We start from the raw sequence: 15721 nt of genomic DNA on the forward strand, positions 1-15721 counted from the left end.
TTTTTTTTCCCCCCCCCCCCCCCCCCCCAAGCATGTGAGGGGCACTGCAGTGTTTTATGAGGAGCAGCTGACGATTAACATGAAGCAGATTTTGATCAAAAAACAAATCAGCCCACAGTCTGACACAGTCACATGGCCAGCAGCAGTAGCAGAAAATGCTGACTCCACATTTTACAGTTCATTGGCTATTAAACAGCTAATACTGTGAAACAAGGGGTGGCAAACAGACCAGATTGTAACAGAAAAGAGTGAAATGGTTTATACTGTTACAGTTATTGTTTATTTGCCATTATAACACCACATTGTGGCAACTATGACCTTGTGTTATGTCTGGTTGAAATGCATTTGAATCCAATATCTCCCTACTATATTGTTAATTGTTATTGTTGTTGCCTTAATTACCTTTTAATACCTAAACCCAGTATCCTAACTGACAGCACTCTGTCTGCCTGATGCCTGCAAATAAAGAACACAAGTGCCAGTACTGCACATTACGTAAGTCCCTCTCATAAGTTATTGCCAGAAAAGTAGCTTATCATCTCAAAGATCAAACTAAAGGCTGCTAATAAATATTAGCATGGAAACAGTCAAAGCCATAGTGTGAAGACTTTGAAAATTTCTCCCTAGTTGACATTGTTAACTAACACAGAGATTGTCTCGTTTTTTATAATTTGAAAGATGTTAATTCTACACATAATGGACATATACATTTCTTAACTTGCCAGTAAAAGCACAAGTTACTGAGCTGGCCAAACTGTTTCATTTTTAAAAATTCAGTAATAATGTATAGAATATATTAAATGTGGGTTTGATGTTCACTGCCTAGACTTCTCTGTACTTTTGGGGGTATTTTTAACGGTTGACTAAAGCCAAGGGAAAGGTTTATGTTATAACATACAATTATATGTTAGACAATCATCTGACTTCAACATTGTGGCAACAGTTTGTGGCAACATTCATGTTTCAAAAGGACAATGAATTTGTGCACAAAGTCAGGTGCACCAACTAAGAAATGGTCTTCCCAGTTTGTTGTTGCAGAACCTGACTGGCATGCACTGAGCCCCGACCTCAGCCCCATCCAACACCTTCGGGGTAAACTGGAACAGCGACTGAGGGCCAGAACTCATCGCCTAACAGCAGTGGCCGACATCAATGCTCTGGTGACCGAATGGGAGCAAATCCCTGCAGCCAGGTTCCAAAGCCTTGTGGAAAGTCTTCCAAGAAGAGTGGAGGCTGTTCTAACAGAACATTATTCCCCATGGTTTAGGAATGAAATGTTCAACAATCACATATGGTTTGATTTGATGGTTTAAAGTTAGGCAAATGTTGCTGTTTTGGACTTTAGAAGCTAAACCAAGACTCATGTGCATATATTACAAATATTGACCAACACAACCATCCATAGGTCTACCTTTCTTGGGCTGAGGGCTGCTGCTGGTGCCTGGGGTGGAGGGCCTGGCATCTGTCTTGGAGGAGGCATCGGTCTTGGTCGGGGTCTCTGTTTGGGGGCTAGAGTCTGTTTTAGGAGAGAGGTCTGTGACGGCTGAGTCCTCTGAAGTCAGAGGGTCCTTCCCCAAAGACTTGTCCCCACTCTGGATGGACTCTGTCTGCAAGGGCAGAGCTGGAAGACAGAACATGTATCAAATTGATTAATAACAAGATACCAGAGTGAAAAACAGAATTTACACCTGATAGTGGATGTTTTCTTTAATTATCTAATATATCACAACAGTAACTCATCCTGATAATCTATGTACATTGTTTTCTTTGTGATGTCACTGATACTTTTTGTGTGACATCTTTCTGTCGTGTCATTCAACATTAGAGTGCAGTCTCCAAGGTGATGCTTCCAACACGCCCACAGTTTAAACAATGAAATCACTTTGTGACTTCATTTACACAACACTCTCGCCTCATTAGAAATCACTAACATCTCTTTCACGCACAATTCACACACATCAGACGATCCACAGCAAGTTGCAACACTTCCCCCTCCGTCCCTGAAGGTTTTAGTCCTGCAGAGAAAAGGCCTCCTGTCAACAGTGTTAAACGCTCCAGCGGAAGGTGAGACACAAGTGTGGGAGTAAATCTGAGTTTAAGGAGTGTCGCCGAAGCAACACATTCACTGTAAAAGTAAGACATCAAGGCAAAGATACACATTGACTTTTCCTGGGGGGGGGGGCATTGAAGATTGTTGTGAAAGTCTATTTCAGCTTGCTTCCCTAAAAAAGAAGAACTGCTTACATAGTGATTATCATGGGGATAATTAATGATAGACTGGCTTAATTATTCCCATAGAGCCACCTAAACTAATGTATAAATCCCTTGACTTCACTGTGGGGCACAAAATGTTCCTGGTTTCTCAAGCTGTGAATTAATCAACAAAATGTTTCATAATCAAATACTTGTTAAACAAAATATATCATTGTATATATTGTTCCAAATTATTGTAAATTAAATTTGGGGTTTCAAACTGTTGGTCAGACCAAACAAGCAATATGAAGACGTTGAATTTGCTTTTAGAACATTTTAATTGAGGTTTTGTAATATTTTCCAACCTTTTATAGATTAAACAGACAAAACAGTACTTGAGAGATTTACTATTGCACTTCCATAAAGGTGGGGGACCTGTGAGAGACAAATTTAAAATCAGTAAATAGTCAAAAGCAATGCAGAAGCCAGATATCCTGAATTTTAGGCATCATTTACATCTATTAACATGTAACTCCTCCAGACTTGACACGTAATGTTGTAAGAGTACCCCCACATTATCGATAAAATTATCAGTCCTTGGAGCCATAATAATTAGCCAAATAACACAAGCAACACTGATGGCTTTCCAAAGATCCGGTCATGAGGCCAGGCGTCCTGACCTCCGACCCAGCAAAACGCCTCAAAACACATCCTGTTTTAATCCCAGCTCTGACTTTGTTTTCACACCCCGTCGCCCTGCTGATACTGCTGCCGAGTCCCCCTCTCCCTTTATCCCTCTTTGGTTGTCACACTGAAGAAGTCTGTGACAAACTGATGCAGAGCTGCAATGACGCATGGAGGGCAGGCGGAGGGGGGGCTGGAGCAGGAAGAAGAAGAAGGGACAATTTGTGCACTTCTACAAGGACATGTGGAGGGTGAGAAGAGAGATTTATAGGGAGGAGGACAATGAGAGAACGGAAAAATGGTGCAGCTGGCTATTTTTATAATGACAGAGGAGGAAAAAATGGGAGTGTAGGATCTGAAAAGACAAAAGGGAGAAGAGATAAAGACAGAAACAGCTAAGGCCCATAGCTGGAGAAATAATGAGACGGGAGCTCAAAGATAGTGAGGTAGGAAGGTGAGAAGCTGCAGGCTTGCAGCCAGATCTCCACTCAAGTCAGCCAACAGTGGGCAGATGGAGCGTGACGCTCTTCTCAGGCCCGTCCAAACGCTCACTGAACCACATAAATCACAGATTAACACTGGGCTCCTCTCCAGCTACCTCCAGCTACTTCAACACAGAGCTTAATGCACAGGTAGCACTATAGAATACTAATCGAGGAATAATAATAGGCTGTGTATTAGAGCCCCATGTGTGTTTAGATAAGAGCAACTGTAAGAAAAAAAGATGCAGAATTATGTTCAAACAGGATGGCACTGCACCTGATGTTGAAAAAAGGATTAGGATTTGGCAAAAAGAGGATTGCACTGTTCCTCCTTACTTGAGAAGATTACTTGTTCACCAAGTTTGGCTGACTGTTCGAATTTGATCAGTTTACCACCCTTACATGGCTGTAAGAGACACTGTGATTCCAAATTAGGAAAGAGACAACTAAGTTCACTTAAATTCCTAGAATTATAATTATTCTTGGGGGATAAAAAGAGTCTAAGACTAAGTCCAAAACAGTCAAAAAACAAGTATATTAACAAGTTTTGCTGATTATACTGCAACCATAACACTGTCAGAAAAATATGATACACATAAAACCCTTTGTTACCCTCTCCTTCTTTAAACAGATTTTACTGTGAAGTATGGTTTGCTGTTGTCTTTCTTTATAGTTTTATTTTATGGATATTCATTTCCAATGTGTTGGTAATCATCATTGGCTGAATAGGAGGGGAGCAGTATAATGTCCATGTTTTTATGGATGGATAAATTGAACTTTAATGGTGTATACTGAACAAAAACAGATGACATCTGCACAACCCTAAGACTTTCTGCGGGGTGTGCCTTTGTTGTCTTTGTCAAAAAAGTAGACTACATTATTCTAAGGTCAACAATGCATTCACTGAAATAAATGAGTTGAAAACACCCAACATTACTGTCTGTTTATTAGTCTGCTGCGGAAAATGATTATTACATATATGATCATTTTTGGGGTTGCAGGACTATTATCCAGGTCTAATGTTCCACTTTCTGAGTTTAGATGCTTACAAAAATCTAGGAAAAAAAGGTTTTTTTTGTACTGCATATTGATTGCTATGGATTATCACCAAACACATTTGATGTCTACTGTGAGTGTAAACCAGGTTCCACAGTGACGGCCACCCTATGACTCAAGTTTATGCAGCAGAGTTGACTATTGCATGGGTGAGGCTGTCTTGTATTTTCTTGCATCTAAACTGCACTGTAAGTAAGTAAGGAGTAATGATAGGAGTTGTGTTAAAGCAAGACTACAGCATAAACTTTTGAAAAAAGAAAAATCTTCTCCCTCCCTGAAAGGTTGCTTCATGAGCAATGAAGCAAAGCCTTGTTCAATTCAATACTTTCAGGGGCTTTACTGCTACAGGCGTACTTGGTCCAGTGTGACCAGCAACTTAACATGGATACATTTTAGCCTAATGTGAGCCAACTGTAAACACAGATACTGCCGAGTAACTAGCATTATTAAGTCAGATCACTGACACACTCAGCTCATGGAGGATCTTAAGTTCCTTTAAAACACATTACCTCAATTTGTGCCAAAAATGTTGTTAGATTCAGTGTGACTTACACTTTCCAACAATAACATTATGTATGGAGGTAGATCACAAATACATGTCCAAAAAATTTAACTCCATAACTCCAGCACTTGCCTGAGAAACATCAAATTTTTATGTTTTCTTCAGTATCAAAGTAATCTAGTGATACTTGTCTGTACGTTCAAGGTACATTGCAAACAGGAACTGCTACTAGCTAATTTGGCATACTTTTAATCATGTGTTAATTTACATACCGGTAAATGCAATAGAAAATGGGGCTCAAGTTGTAGCAGCATATACCTCAATGAATCCATTATACTTCCTGTTTACATCCCCCAAAGCATTATGAGAACTCTATTTCCAAAACTTAATGAATGATCATCCCCCAAATAGAAATAAGAGCAAGAACAATATTAGGAGTTTGTTGCAATATAATGTCAATCAGAAAGTCCCGTTAACAACTGGAGTTTTGCATCATATACTAACAGTATGCAACTGTTTCCTAAACAATAATTATAGATGAAATTCAATGACAAATTTTCCCAATTGCTTACAATATACTAACAACTACCTATTAATCGTGAAAATTAGTATAATATGGGATTATACCTTGAATATAATATATAATTGAAACATGCAGCCTTAATATTAAAGGACATGTTTTCAGTGGTGTCCCTGCAACAATAATGACATTCCATACAGCCCTGCAGAAATACATGTTCAGCGTCAAGTCAACAAGTACATCTTATCGCACGTGATCAGCAATTCATGTGACAGACTCCATTTAACACAGAAACACAAATTCAGCATGATGTTCACCCCCCCATCTCATCGTCCCTCCACTGCCATCTCAGGTTTCTGTGCCACTGTGACAGACTCTTGGTTTATAAATAGCGTTAAGCACCATATTGAGAATGTCGGCCATAAAAGGGGCTGGCTTCTGTCGAGGCACCTTGGGATGGCGCAGTGACCACAAACTGCAGCATGTGGTACACCAGATTTACTGTGCAGGGAGTAGACTAAAGCAAGCAGGAAACTAAACTTTGTGTGTGTGTGTGTGTGTGTGTGTGTGTGTGTGTGTGTGGGCCACATTGGCTGGTAAAATCCAAATCCATCTGGCGTAAATACTGTTTTAACCAATAACAGAATGAAACAAAGAAGGACGTTCAGATGAGGGTTGGTAACCTGCCAAACCCTTCGCCAAACTTGGCCACATTGACTTTTAACCACAGCTGAATTTACTAATGATGGTCTGTTTAAATCTGTTTACCCTACCATTGAATACCACCGGGTACTGGTCTATAATGTTGCGTATGCAACCCAGTTTGCCTGATTTTGTTGAATTTTTCCTTGATTTTTGCACTTCTACAATGGATAAGTAGACTACGTAGTTAAATGGGTTCTTTAATTGTCTAATGTATTGTTGATATACGATCAGGAGGCTGTACAGGGTGTTTTATTTTGAAATTGACCAGAATGATTTCCTTTGACTTAAGTACATATCTCTTCAGAAATAGGGGGCAGAATTAGGCACTCTATGCAGCTTGATGCAACTTTTGTAAAAACTAGATTATCTGCGTATTCTCGTTGGAGCAGAGCGGACGGCCACCTCCGAGATGCGTTGCGCGCATATGGTGGAACCATAAGCACTGTCTAGAATGGCCTTGATCAGCTCATGTGGCCACAACACAGCTGGAACATGACACAGCCATGCCTGGTGGAATCCAGCCTTCAGATAATCTAACATTGTTTTCCCTCAGACAGCTAAAGGAGTATTGTACTTGTAGCTCTGTTGCACTGCATTTCCCAGAATTCCTTTTTAAAGGCTTCTGGAACAGATGAGACAGCTGTTGGGTTTTATGTGCATGTAGAGGGACTGAGAGACAACACTGATTGAAACAGTTTGTTTCAGTATTTTCAGGTAGATCTTGGCTCTAAAATGGCAGTTGGGCTGAAGGTGATGAAGAGAACTAACAGTACAAGCAGAACGAACATGGTGAGTTTGTAAGAGGGGAGGCGTTTCCCACAGGTGGCATCGGTAAGTTGGTAAGTGGGTCAGGCAATCAATGTTACTATTTTTCTCACTACACAACTGAGCAAACAAATTCTTACTTCTTTGTACACAGTTTAGAAGGATTTTTGGAAGTGAAGCTAAGCCTTATTGAGCTCAGTTTTTAGTGGCAACCGCACAGAAATGCACTTTTAACGGGCGTCATGGTGGCCTAGTGATTAAGACACATCCCATTTACTGAGATTTCCACATTCTTGGTTCGATTCTAGCTTTTTTTGCCTACCCCTCTGTCCCCACTCATGTCCACTGTCCACTTTCGCATAAAGGCAGTATCTCAAAAAAATACTCATAACATTGATGATGTCTCTGTTTTACTCAAGTGTCCCAGTAAAAGTCAGTTCATGGTGTCTGCGTCAGTGGGCCACTAGGGTCTATGTGATGTAAATCTGCCCACGTCCACATTAGTTGACGAAGATCCCTGTGAGAATCCCCCATGCACAAATTTGTGACCAGGTGCTGACTGTGAATGTGCATGGATGCTTATTTTGTGCAGTGTATTTACAGTATGTAATGTTTCCTCATTGTTCCTATTTTTGTTAAGCAGTCACACACACTGTTTTTTTCATTTAACATGTTGTTCATCCAAATACAACAAACAGAGGAGCTCTTCGTCTTGCTGTCAGTATGTCGCCATCATGTTTTCTGTGTCTGCATATGCAGGTCATCAATTGTAGTTTGTATTGAAGCTCGTGTGCGTCAGCTGTCCAAGTGCAAGTCCACAGCTGTCCTTGTCTGTATTGAAGTGTGACAAGGCTTAAGCCATGACTGTGTGACAGTGTGAGCCAGCATGCACAATACCAGGACCTTGAAACCAAAACAGCTAAACTAAATTAACCCATCATTAATTTTATTATTTACATCTATGCTTAATCTACTGCAACACAACAACCATGCCTTCTATGAAAGATGTCGACTTTCGACTGTTCACATCAACATCCAAGTTGTAATTACCATTGGGAAACTTGGATTTCACTGAAAGTTTCAATGTGTGTGAATATTTTGTCCTAAAACCTTCATGAAGGAAGGACTTACTGCAGAACTGTTGTATTTGACCGCATTAGGTTTAGCTAGTTGTACCATATAAACTGGCAACTGTGTGCATACTGTAAATATTTTATTAACAGTATGCAAAAGTTGCTTACTCTAACATTAACATGGGATTGTAAAATTAAATGACATCAAACTATTTTACTCCCTGTAAACATGTGCCTACAGCCACTGGGGATGCATTTAAATATTAAAAGGGAACCATCTCTTTAATAAGTCTTTTTTGGAAGGTGGAGGAGAGCAGTTTTTCCCATCCCATGTTGTGTGAAGCAGGTCAGACTCTTCTGTTTGGAGTTATGTGCATGAGAGAGCCAGCACATGAACGCATGTGCGTGTGTCTTTGTGATGAGTGGGACATGTTGGATCTGGGTCAGGTCAACCTCAGGAATCCCTGGCATCCACATTTCTCTTGCACGTGTTTATACAACAGATGTGTGTCTTTTGCATGTGTCTGTGTGGCCTGCATGTGCAAGGGAATCAATGGATCAAAACCATCCAAGAAGAGATTAAATACTGTATGTGTTGTCAACGCAACAGTAAAACATTTGATTGATTTCCACAAAATGCACAAATTCAAATGAAGTGACTAAGGAAATTGCAATAATATAACAAAAAAAAGACATTTTGTTTCACTTCTCATTTCACAACCTTCTGCAGGACGTGTTTGACTGCTTAAACACTGTCAAAGAGTGCATGTTCCTTTGTAGTACGCCTCCACCACTTCTTCCTCTATGGATGGAAAAAACGGAAACAGCCTTGGTGCAACAACTGTCCACACCCCAGGGAAAAGCAGAGGAAGAACATTCTTGGGACTTTCGTGCTGAGAGCAAAAACAGCCAAAACATCCGACTCCAGTTTAGTTTATTCTGTACACCAATTTACACCTCAACAGCAGCGGGAGAAAGGAATCTGTTGTACATTAATACTACTAAACTGAAAATCCACTTCCCCAGCTCCGTCTCATGACAAATAACAATAAGAACGGACTAAACCAAAAGGTCAGTGAGTTAAAATTCAAGCATGCATGATAGAAAAAGCACAAACAAACTGTCAACCACACCACTGCCTCTGATGGCACTGGAAAACTTCCCCTCACGAACAAATGCTGCACGAACATTTGAACCCCTCAGATTCCTCACTGTTACGCTGTGAGACTTCACCAGACCAACAGCTGTGTTTGCAATGAGTTCCAAGTCGCAGCAACAACATGCACAGCTACTAATCACTGTCACAGAAGAAGAAATGTGGCTTCTCTGTACTGATGAAAGAAGAAGAACCTTCATTTTAAAGCTCGGTTTCAATTACAGACCACTTAGTCTCAAACTACTGTGTGTCAGCTGTGGACAATGCTGAAAAACCTCTCTGGCTGACTTTTTAATGTTTCCAGTTTAAGTTTTAAGCAAGAACTCTGTAAAAGGGTCTTAAATATGCAAATATTTGCTACGAATCAGAATCAGAATCAGAATCAGCTTTATTTCCAGGTATGTGTACAGATATGAGGAATTTGACTCAGGATTGTACAGGTGGCTGATTAGAGACAGAGTTACTTGGTTATTGCACAGGAATTGTTCCTGACACTGTGGGTCAGAAAACAGCTGTTCTTCAGAGTGATGGCTGGTGGGAAGAAACTGCTTCTGTGTCTGTTGGTTTTGGCGTACAGTGCTCTGTAGCGCCTACCAGAGGGGAGGAGCTGGAACAGGTTGTGTCCGGGGTGAGATGGATCTGCAGTGATGTTTCCTGCCCTTTTCCTGACTCTGGAAAAGTATAAGTCCTGAATGGAGGGCAGGTTGGCACCGATTATTTTTTCTGCAGTCCTGACTGTCCGTTGTAGTCTGCTCCTGTCCTTTTTGGTGGCAGATCCAAACCAGACAGTGATGGAGGTGCAGAGGACAGACTGGATGATGGCTGTGTAGAAGTGGATCAGCAGCTCCGTAGGCAGGTTGAGCTTCCTGAGCTGACGCTGAAGTACATCCTCTGCTGGGCCTTCTTGATGATAGTGTCAGTGTTGGGCTCCCATTTCAGGTCCTGGGATATAGTGGAACCCAGAAACTCTCGACTAGAGCTAGTTAACCCTATTATGTACAATGTTATTCATTCTAACACAAAGTTACCCCTTGGATGATTTAGATGCTTACTATAGAAAAAAAAGTACTTGGACAAGCAACACAGTGGTTAGATTAATGCAATGGATGTTCCAGGTTACATAACCTGTACCTGCACATAATGAAGTTCCTTTTACCATAAGTAGTAAGCTAGTTAGCCGGAACATGCTAACGATTGCAGCTTACTTTAGAGGAGATAAACACAAATAAATCAGCACGAGCAGTCTTGTTAAGCTAGGGCTTAAACGCTACAGAAGTTTAGATACTGTGTTAAGTGTACTTTATTTGATTCATTCGCAATAATGTTGACATTGTTGTTGCTCTAGCTAAAAGGTGCTAATTAGCTAAATTTGGTAGCATTTGTTGAGCTTGCTACCGTAAAAGGCTAAAAATACATGATCGGCTGAAAGGCACCGGTACACTGAGTGTCAATGAACATTAACATGTGAAAAACAAAACACAACGCTAAAATTAATTATTTTTGTATTTTTGTTCATGAAGTCGCCTGTCGGTCATTAGGAAAAACCCAACAACTGTGGATATGTAGGTAAATCATTGACCTAATTTTTATTTTTGTTTTATTCATATCATCAGCGCAGTGTCACATCTGTCTGCGCATCGCGTGTGTCAGATCTCTCCGCCTTGGCTGCCTGAAGCTACACTTTCCCTGTCCTCGTGACTGTAACTTCCACTAAACACAAGAAAACAAAAAGGGGAAGAGCAGAGTGTTACTTTGTGGCTATAACAACGCTGTTGACACAATGTCCAGATCACCTGCAACCCCTGCTGGAGCAAAAGAACTATACAACGATCAGTAGGCCATTTAATGTTTAATTAGGCTATAATCAAAACTCATGTTATGTCTAATTTTCGGGACAAACAGGAGTCGGGACAACTGCTCGTAATTCGGGACAGTCCCGGATTTTTCGGGACGTCTGGTCACCCTACTATCAAGTCAGCGAAAGTCAGCTATATTATGAAATAAAACTTGACATGAAATGTGTTATCAGAAAAAATGACATAATTAAATAAGAACAGATGTTACGAAAAGGGCATTTTGAAAAAAATATCTATAATGACATGAAAATCCATTAGAAAATGAATGATAAAATAACATTTCACAATAAGGAATTGAGTTTGTCAAAGAAATCTTGAAAACAGATATCTTAAAAACCTAAGAAAATAAATCTGCGTGGAAACCCTTAAAGATAATTTGGGTGAACTGTCTCTGTAAAACAAACCCCTATAACCTATTTTCTGCCTCCACACATCCAAAAAATTGACTCATCAGGACCCAAGATGCTGGTTTATAGTATAATAAACATCAGCGCGAAGGACCATATTCTCTTTATCTCAACTCCTCCCCTGTCTTTGAATACAGGGCAAAAAAACCAGGACAAGGTATCGAATGGATTAACCAAGAACTACAGAGAGTGTTTGAACATGAGAGCTAAAATAGACTGAGTCAGAATCACAAGAGGCAAGCGACAGGATGTTACTCCACTGCAAACAGGAGGGATCTCCAGATGCTTTTAACCACAAAGAAGTGGGTTACCCAGTCACAAAGAAATAAAACAGAGCCAAGCATGAATCATATATGGATCATCTATTATTCACATTTTCCTCCTTCTCTATTCAACAGCAAAGTGTTGATACTAAAAATAAGGTCAAAGGTGACGCAACCAGGAAAGGGGAAGAATTTTGAACCATTTTTAAATAGCAAGTGCTGAGAAAAGCTTGTCTACAAGACAGGGAGAAAATAGCTCAGGTGAGATTTGTTGCAACAAAGGCTGTAGTCAGAGAGTTTCACTTCCTTGGTCATGACCTCATCATTAGATAATCTCCACGACATAGCAACAGTAAGCAAGCTAAATGGTGTAAATAAACACAAGTTACCATAAGGTATGTTTTTCTTTATGCTGAAGGCCAAAACAAGGAAGAGAAGGAGCTGAGCAGTAATTTTAGAGTAGCAACAGACTGACTCAGTTGCAAAAAACCTACAGAGAATTATCACCTGGTAGCTTTTTAGCATCTTTCACTTCATTGTTTTGTTTTTCCTGGTCGCAACTTTAATGTTTTGGTTCAGTGTCACTGCTCTCATCAACTCTGTTTCTAGCCACATGCAGATGTTTTGAGCAAAAAAAAGCTTAGATAAAATGTCCAGAACCAAACAGACTAAGTCAGCTACTTGCTGGTGAACACAGTGGATCATTTAGCAACTGATATTTCCCATAGTAGTTGGTGGAGACCAAAAACAGAACTTACTATGGTTGATAATATGAGATAATATGTCAATTTTGTTCACTCACTGCAGGTTTAACACAAAGGGTTTGGCTTGGGTTGAGACAACATTTAACATTTGTGATCTTTGGCTTCTTTTGTTTTATAAGGTATTAAAAAGTATTGAACATTTTTTATTATTGCCAATATGCCTAAATAAAAAGTAGAGATAATGTCAAAGAAACACTCACTTAAATAAAACAGAAACAACAAGTGAAACAAAAGACCGAAACAAAAAGCAAACAGAGGTCTGCAGTAACAATGAGTCGCACTGCAGCATGTTTATTTCTCTCATTGCCGCAGACCACCAGCCTCCTTCAGACACTGACCACTTACTGCATCACAGCCTGGAACAGAGTCTGCAAGCAAATCTTTGTTGTGTTTATATACAGCCATAATGCAGCTAATTACATATTGTGTTTTCTTTTTCCTTTCTTTATTTTACCAACTATTTTTCAACAGAGACGTGGCCAAGAAGACTCAGTGTACTCCTTGTCTGTGGGCCCCAAAACAGTTTTAGATATGTGACTCTATCTATGAATTTGGTGTCAATATTTATTAAAAATAAAGTCTTGTTAGTCTTTTTTATGATAAAACATCAGAATCAAGCCACCACAAGTGTATAGACCACAGCTGTCCCGCCACACTCCTAAAGTAGGTCATAACTGTATCTGGCTGACTAATGTTGACCTGGCAGCATGGTGAGGTGTGATGACGGACTAAGTTTAAGCCGAGCTGAGGTCTGGTTTCAGTGCTGCGAGGGGCCGTCACAACGTTGGTCACAGCAGGTCAACATACTGTAGATGCTGTGAGAACTAGACAAAAATGCCTTGTTTTAACAGGTTGTATAAATTGTCTAAATTGTGAATATCAAAATGCACAAAATGGAAGTACAATTGAACTTGAAAAAGGTCTGTATGAATGATATACTGTAACTGTATTATATTCAAACATGTATTTGAATGTTATTATTTTCAATTATATATTAAATAAAGAAATAATGAATATTTCTTGTTGTATATTGTAATAAACATTATTAGTCTTGACATTTTTATTTTCCTTTATGCAACCAGCATTGACAGTCTGACCCTTCTAATTTATGAGGCACATACATCACTCTTTTTCACTACAGCATCAACTCTGTGATGTTTAGCTTCAAAGACATCACATTCATCAATCATTCTGGAGAAAAACTGTAATGTAATGATGCCTTACAGAGTCCGATGGCCTTTACGTGATGCACCTCTGACTGTGAGACACATCCAATTTGGCAGCCAAGAGGGTGTGTAATGTCAACGTAAAGCCCTAGACGAGAGGAAAACCTGACCAGCTTCAGTCGAAATGTACCAGCATTTTGGTGTCACCTGGTCTTCATCTTTCATCCCGGAGACAAGCTTTTCAAAGATAATTGATCAAAAATATTATCATCTTATCATATCATTATAAAAGAGCACAGTGAGCTTCTATCTGGGTCATCACATTTCGAGTGTGGGTAATGAAGAAGTAGGATGAGCCGTTGTGGAGAAGGAGAAGGAGAGAATTTTATCTTAAAGCTTCCAACTCATTTTGATGGTACACTTCCTTGTAATTGGGTAAAATTAGAATCCTAGGCAGGAACGGCGTAATGCTTTACGGCACCAACACTTTTTAGAAAGCAAGCTATAAGAAGAAAGAAAAGTATAGGTTGTACAGTGTAAGTTCTTTGGAGGAAGCTAGCTCGGTATTCTCAGAATGGATATCACAGCAGAGGCTGCGAAGAGACAGGAGAAGACGGAGGAAGAGGAAAAGAGAGAGCGAACACGCAAGAGAGCAGAGAAGAGTAAATATTGAAATGGCTATTACTTGTTGGCGTGAGCTAAAAAAGCCGAAATACTGCAGGACAGATGAGCTGGCAATCTTTCTGTTGGACTAGTCAGTAATAACTTATTAGCTGGCATGCTGAGTCTTGTGTGTTGTTGCACTTGCTTCATATTTGCATGTGTTAGCAAAGTTGTCGACTTGAACAAAATCAGTGAGGGTTCACAAAGGTTTAGCCGCTAACTATAAGTCTGGAGTTGATGTTAACAAACTTACTAGACAAAACACTTGGACATCGGTAACATTACTGTAAGTGCTCTTGCGTTGGTTGCTGTCTAGCTTTGTTAGCAAGCTTGTCACCCAAATTTCAAGTAACATTATGCTGCTTCTGGTGGAGAGCAGCACCGGTGTTAAGCTGGAGCCTGGTAAGCCAGAAACATAACCGGGCTCAGCAGCCTCTATGGACATAACGTTAGCTAATGGCAGAGGCGAAGAGACCGAAGACGACATTGATGGAGCTACGAAGAAAAAAAAAGAATGGCCAAGCAAGAGGCTGCTGCACGTTGGTGAGAGCTTCATGATATAAAAGGCTGCAAGACAGACATCAAGCTGGCATTGGTTCTGTCGGACTAGTAAGTGAAATTGCTATGTCTTGTGTTTTTGTACTTTGTTGATTATTGGCTGTTATCAAAGTTGTTGACTTCTTGATCATAGCAAATGCACATGTACAGCTGTTCTTATTTAGGACTGCAGGAACGCCAAATTGCACAAAACAACAAATCTTAAATAATTTTGCTCAAGAGGGCTGATCATTTACATGTTTTTTTTTTATTATGAGTTTTGCTGTCCTGTCTCCCAGATTAAATTAGGTTGCACAGTCTGTTAGCAGCAAGCATCAGCCATCATCTGCTCTCTAATATTAGAGCCTGTCGGTCCTGTGACCAAGAGGCTGTATGACAAACGTCAAATGTTATCTGCACACACATAAGCACACATACACATCAGCAGGAGGATGGGGGGAAGCATCTGTTAGCGATTCCCCTGAGGTTGGAGTTACACGTCAGCAAAACATCCACTACATACTGCAAGGCATCATGGGTAATGGGGGGACAATTCCAGGACAGGAACCAAACAAATACAGCTGAACACCTACAAAACCAAATTCTAAGAAAATCTTGCAGTTATGGGGAAGTATTATCTAAAACAATATTAGACATGTATCATCTCCTTTTTTCAGCTCATGAGGTCTTCTTTGCAGAAAGCACAGCAGAAAAGCTCATATTGAATGCTGCATTAATATTGATCAATTAAACTTTAATAGACAGCCAACGCCCCGGGAAGTAAAATCTGAGTGAGCTGCAGAATAAAAAAGAAAGAGGGGAGTGCCTCTGGGTTAGCTGTAGAGGCCCTGAGGACATAATCAATACTGTATAGGTAATAATACATCAAAGCGAATATTCAGCTTCAGTATTTAACCTACATTCAAGTG

The 15721-nt window shown here is 40.0% G+C and overlaps 1 protein-coding gene across 1 annotated transcript in view; it reads right to left on the bottom strand.

Annotated features, from left to right (window-relative positions):
* The window catches only part of LOC123976762 (MAP7 domain-containing protein 1-like), a 26486-nt gene extending 24849 nt beyond the window's left edge, over positions 1 to 1637 (bottom strand). Inside the window, exon 1 of the mRNA XM_046059109.1 lies at positions 1412 to 1637. Within this exon, the coding sequence (XP_045915065.1) occupies positions 1412 to 1637 (226 nt within the window). The remainder of the gene's footprint in view (positions 1 to 1411) is intronic.
* Between the last annotated feature and the right edge of the window lie 14084 nt (positions 1638 to 15721).

The sequence above is a fragment of the Micropterus dolomieu genome, linkage group LG09, assembly GCF_021292245.1.
Source record: "Micropterus dolomieu isolate WLL.071019.BEF.003 ecotype Adirondacks linkage group LG09, ASM2129224v1, whole genome shotgun sequence".
NCBI classification, from domain to species: Eukaryota; Metazoa; Chordata; class Actinopteri; order Centrarchiformes; family Centrarchidae; genus Micropterus; species Micropterus dolomieu.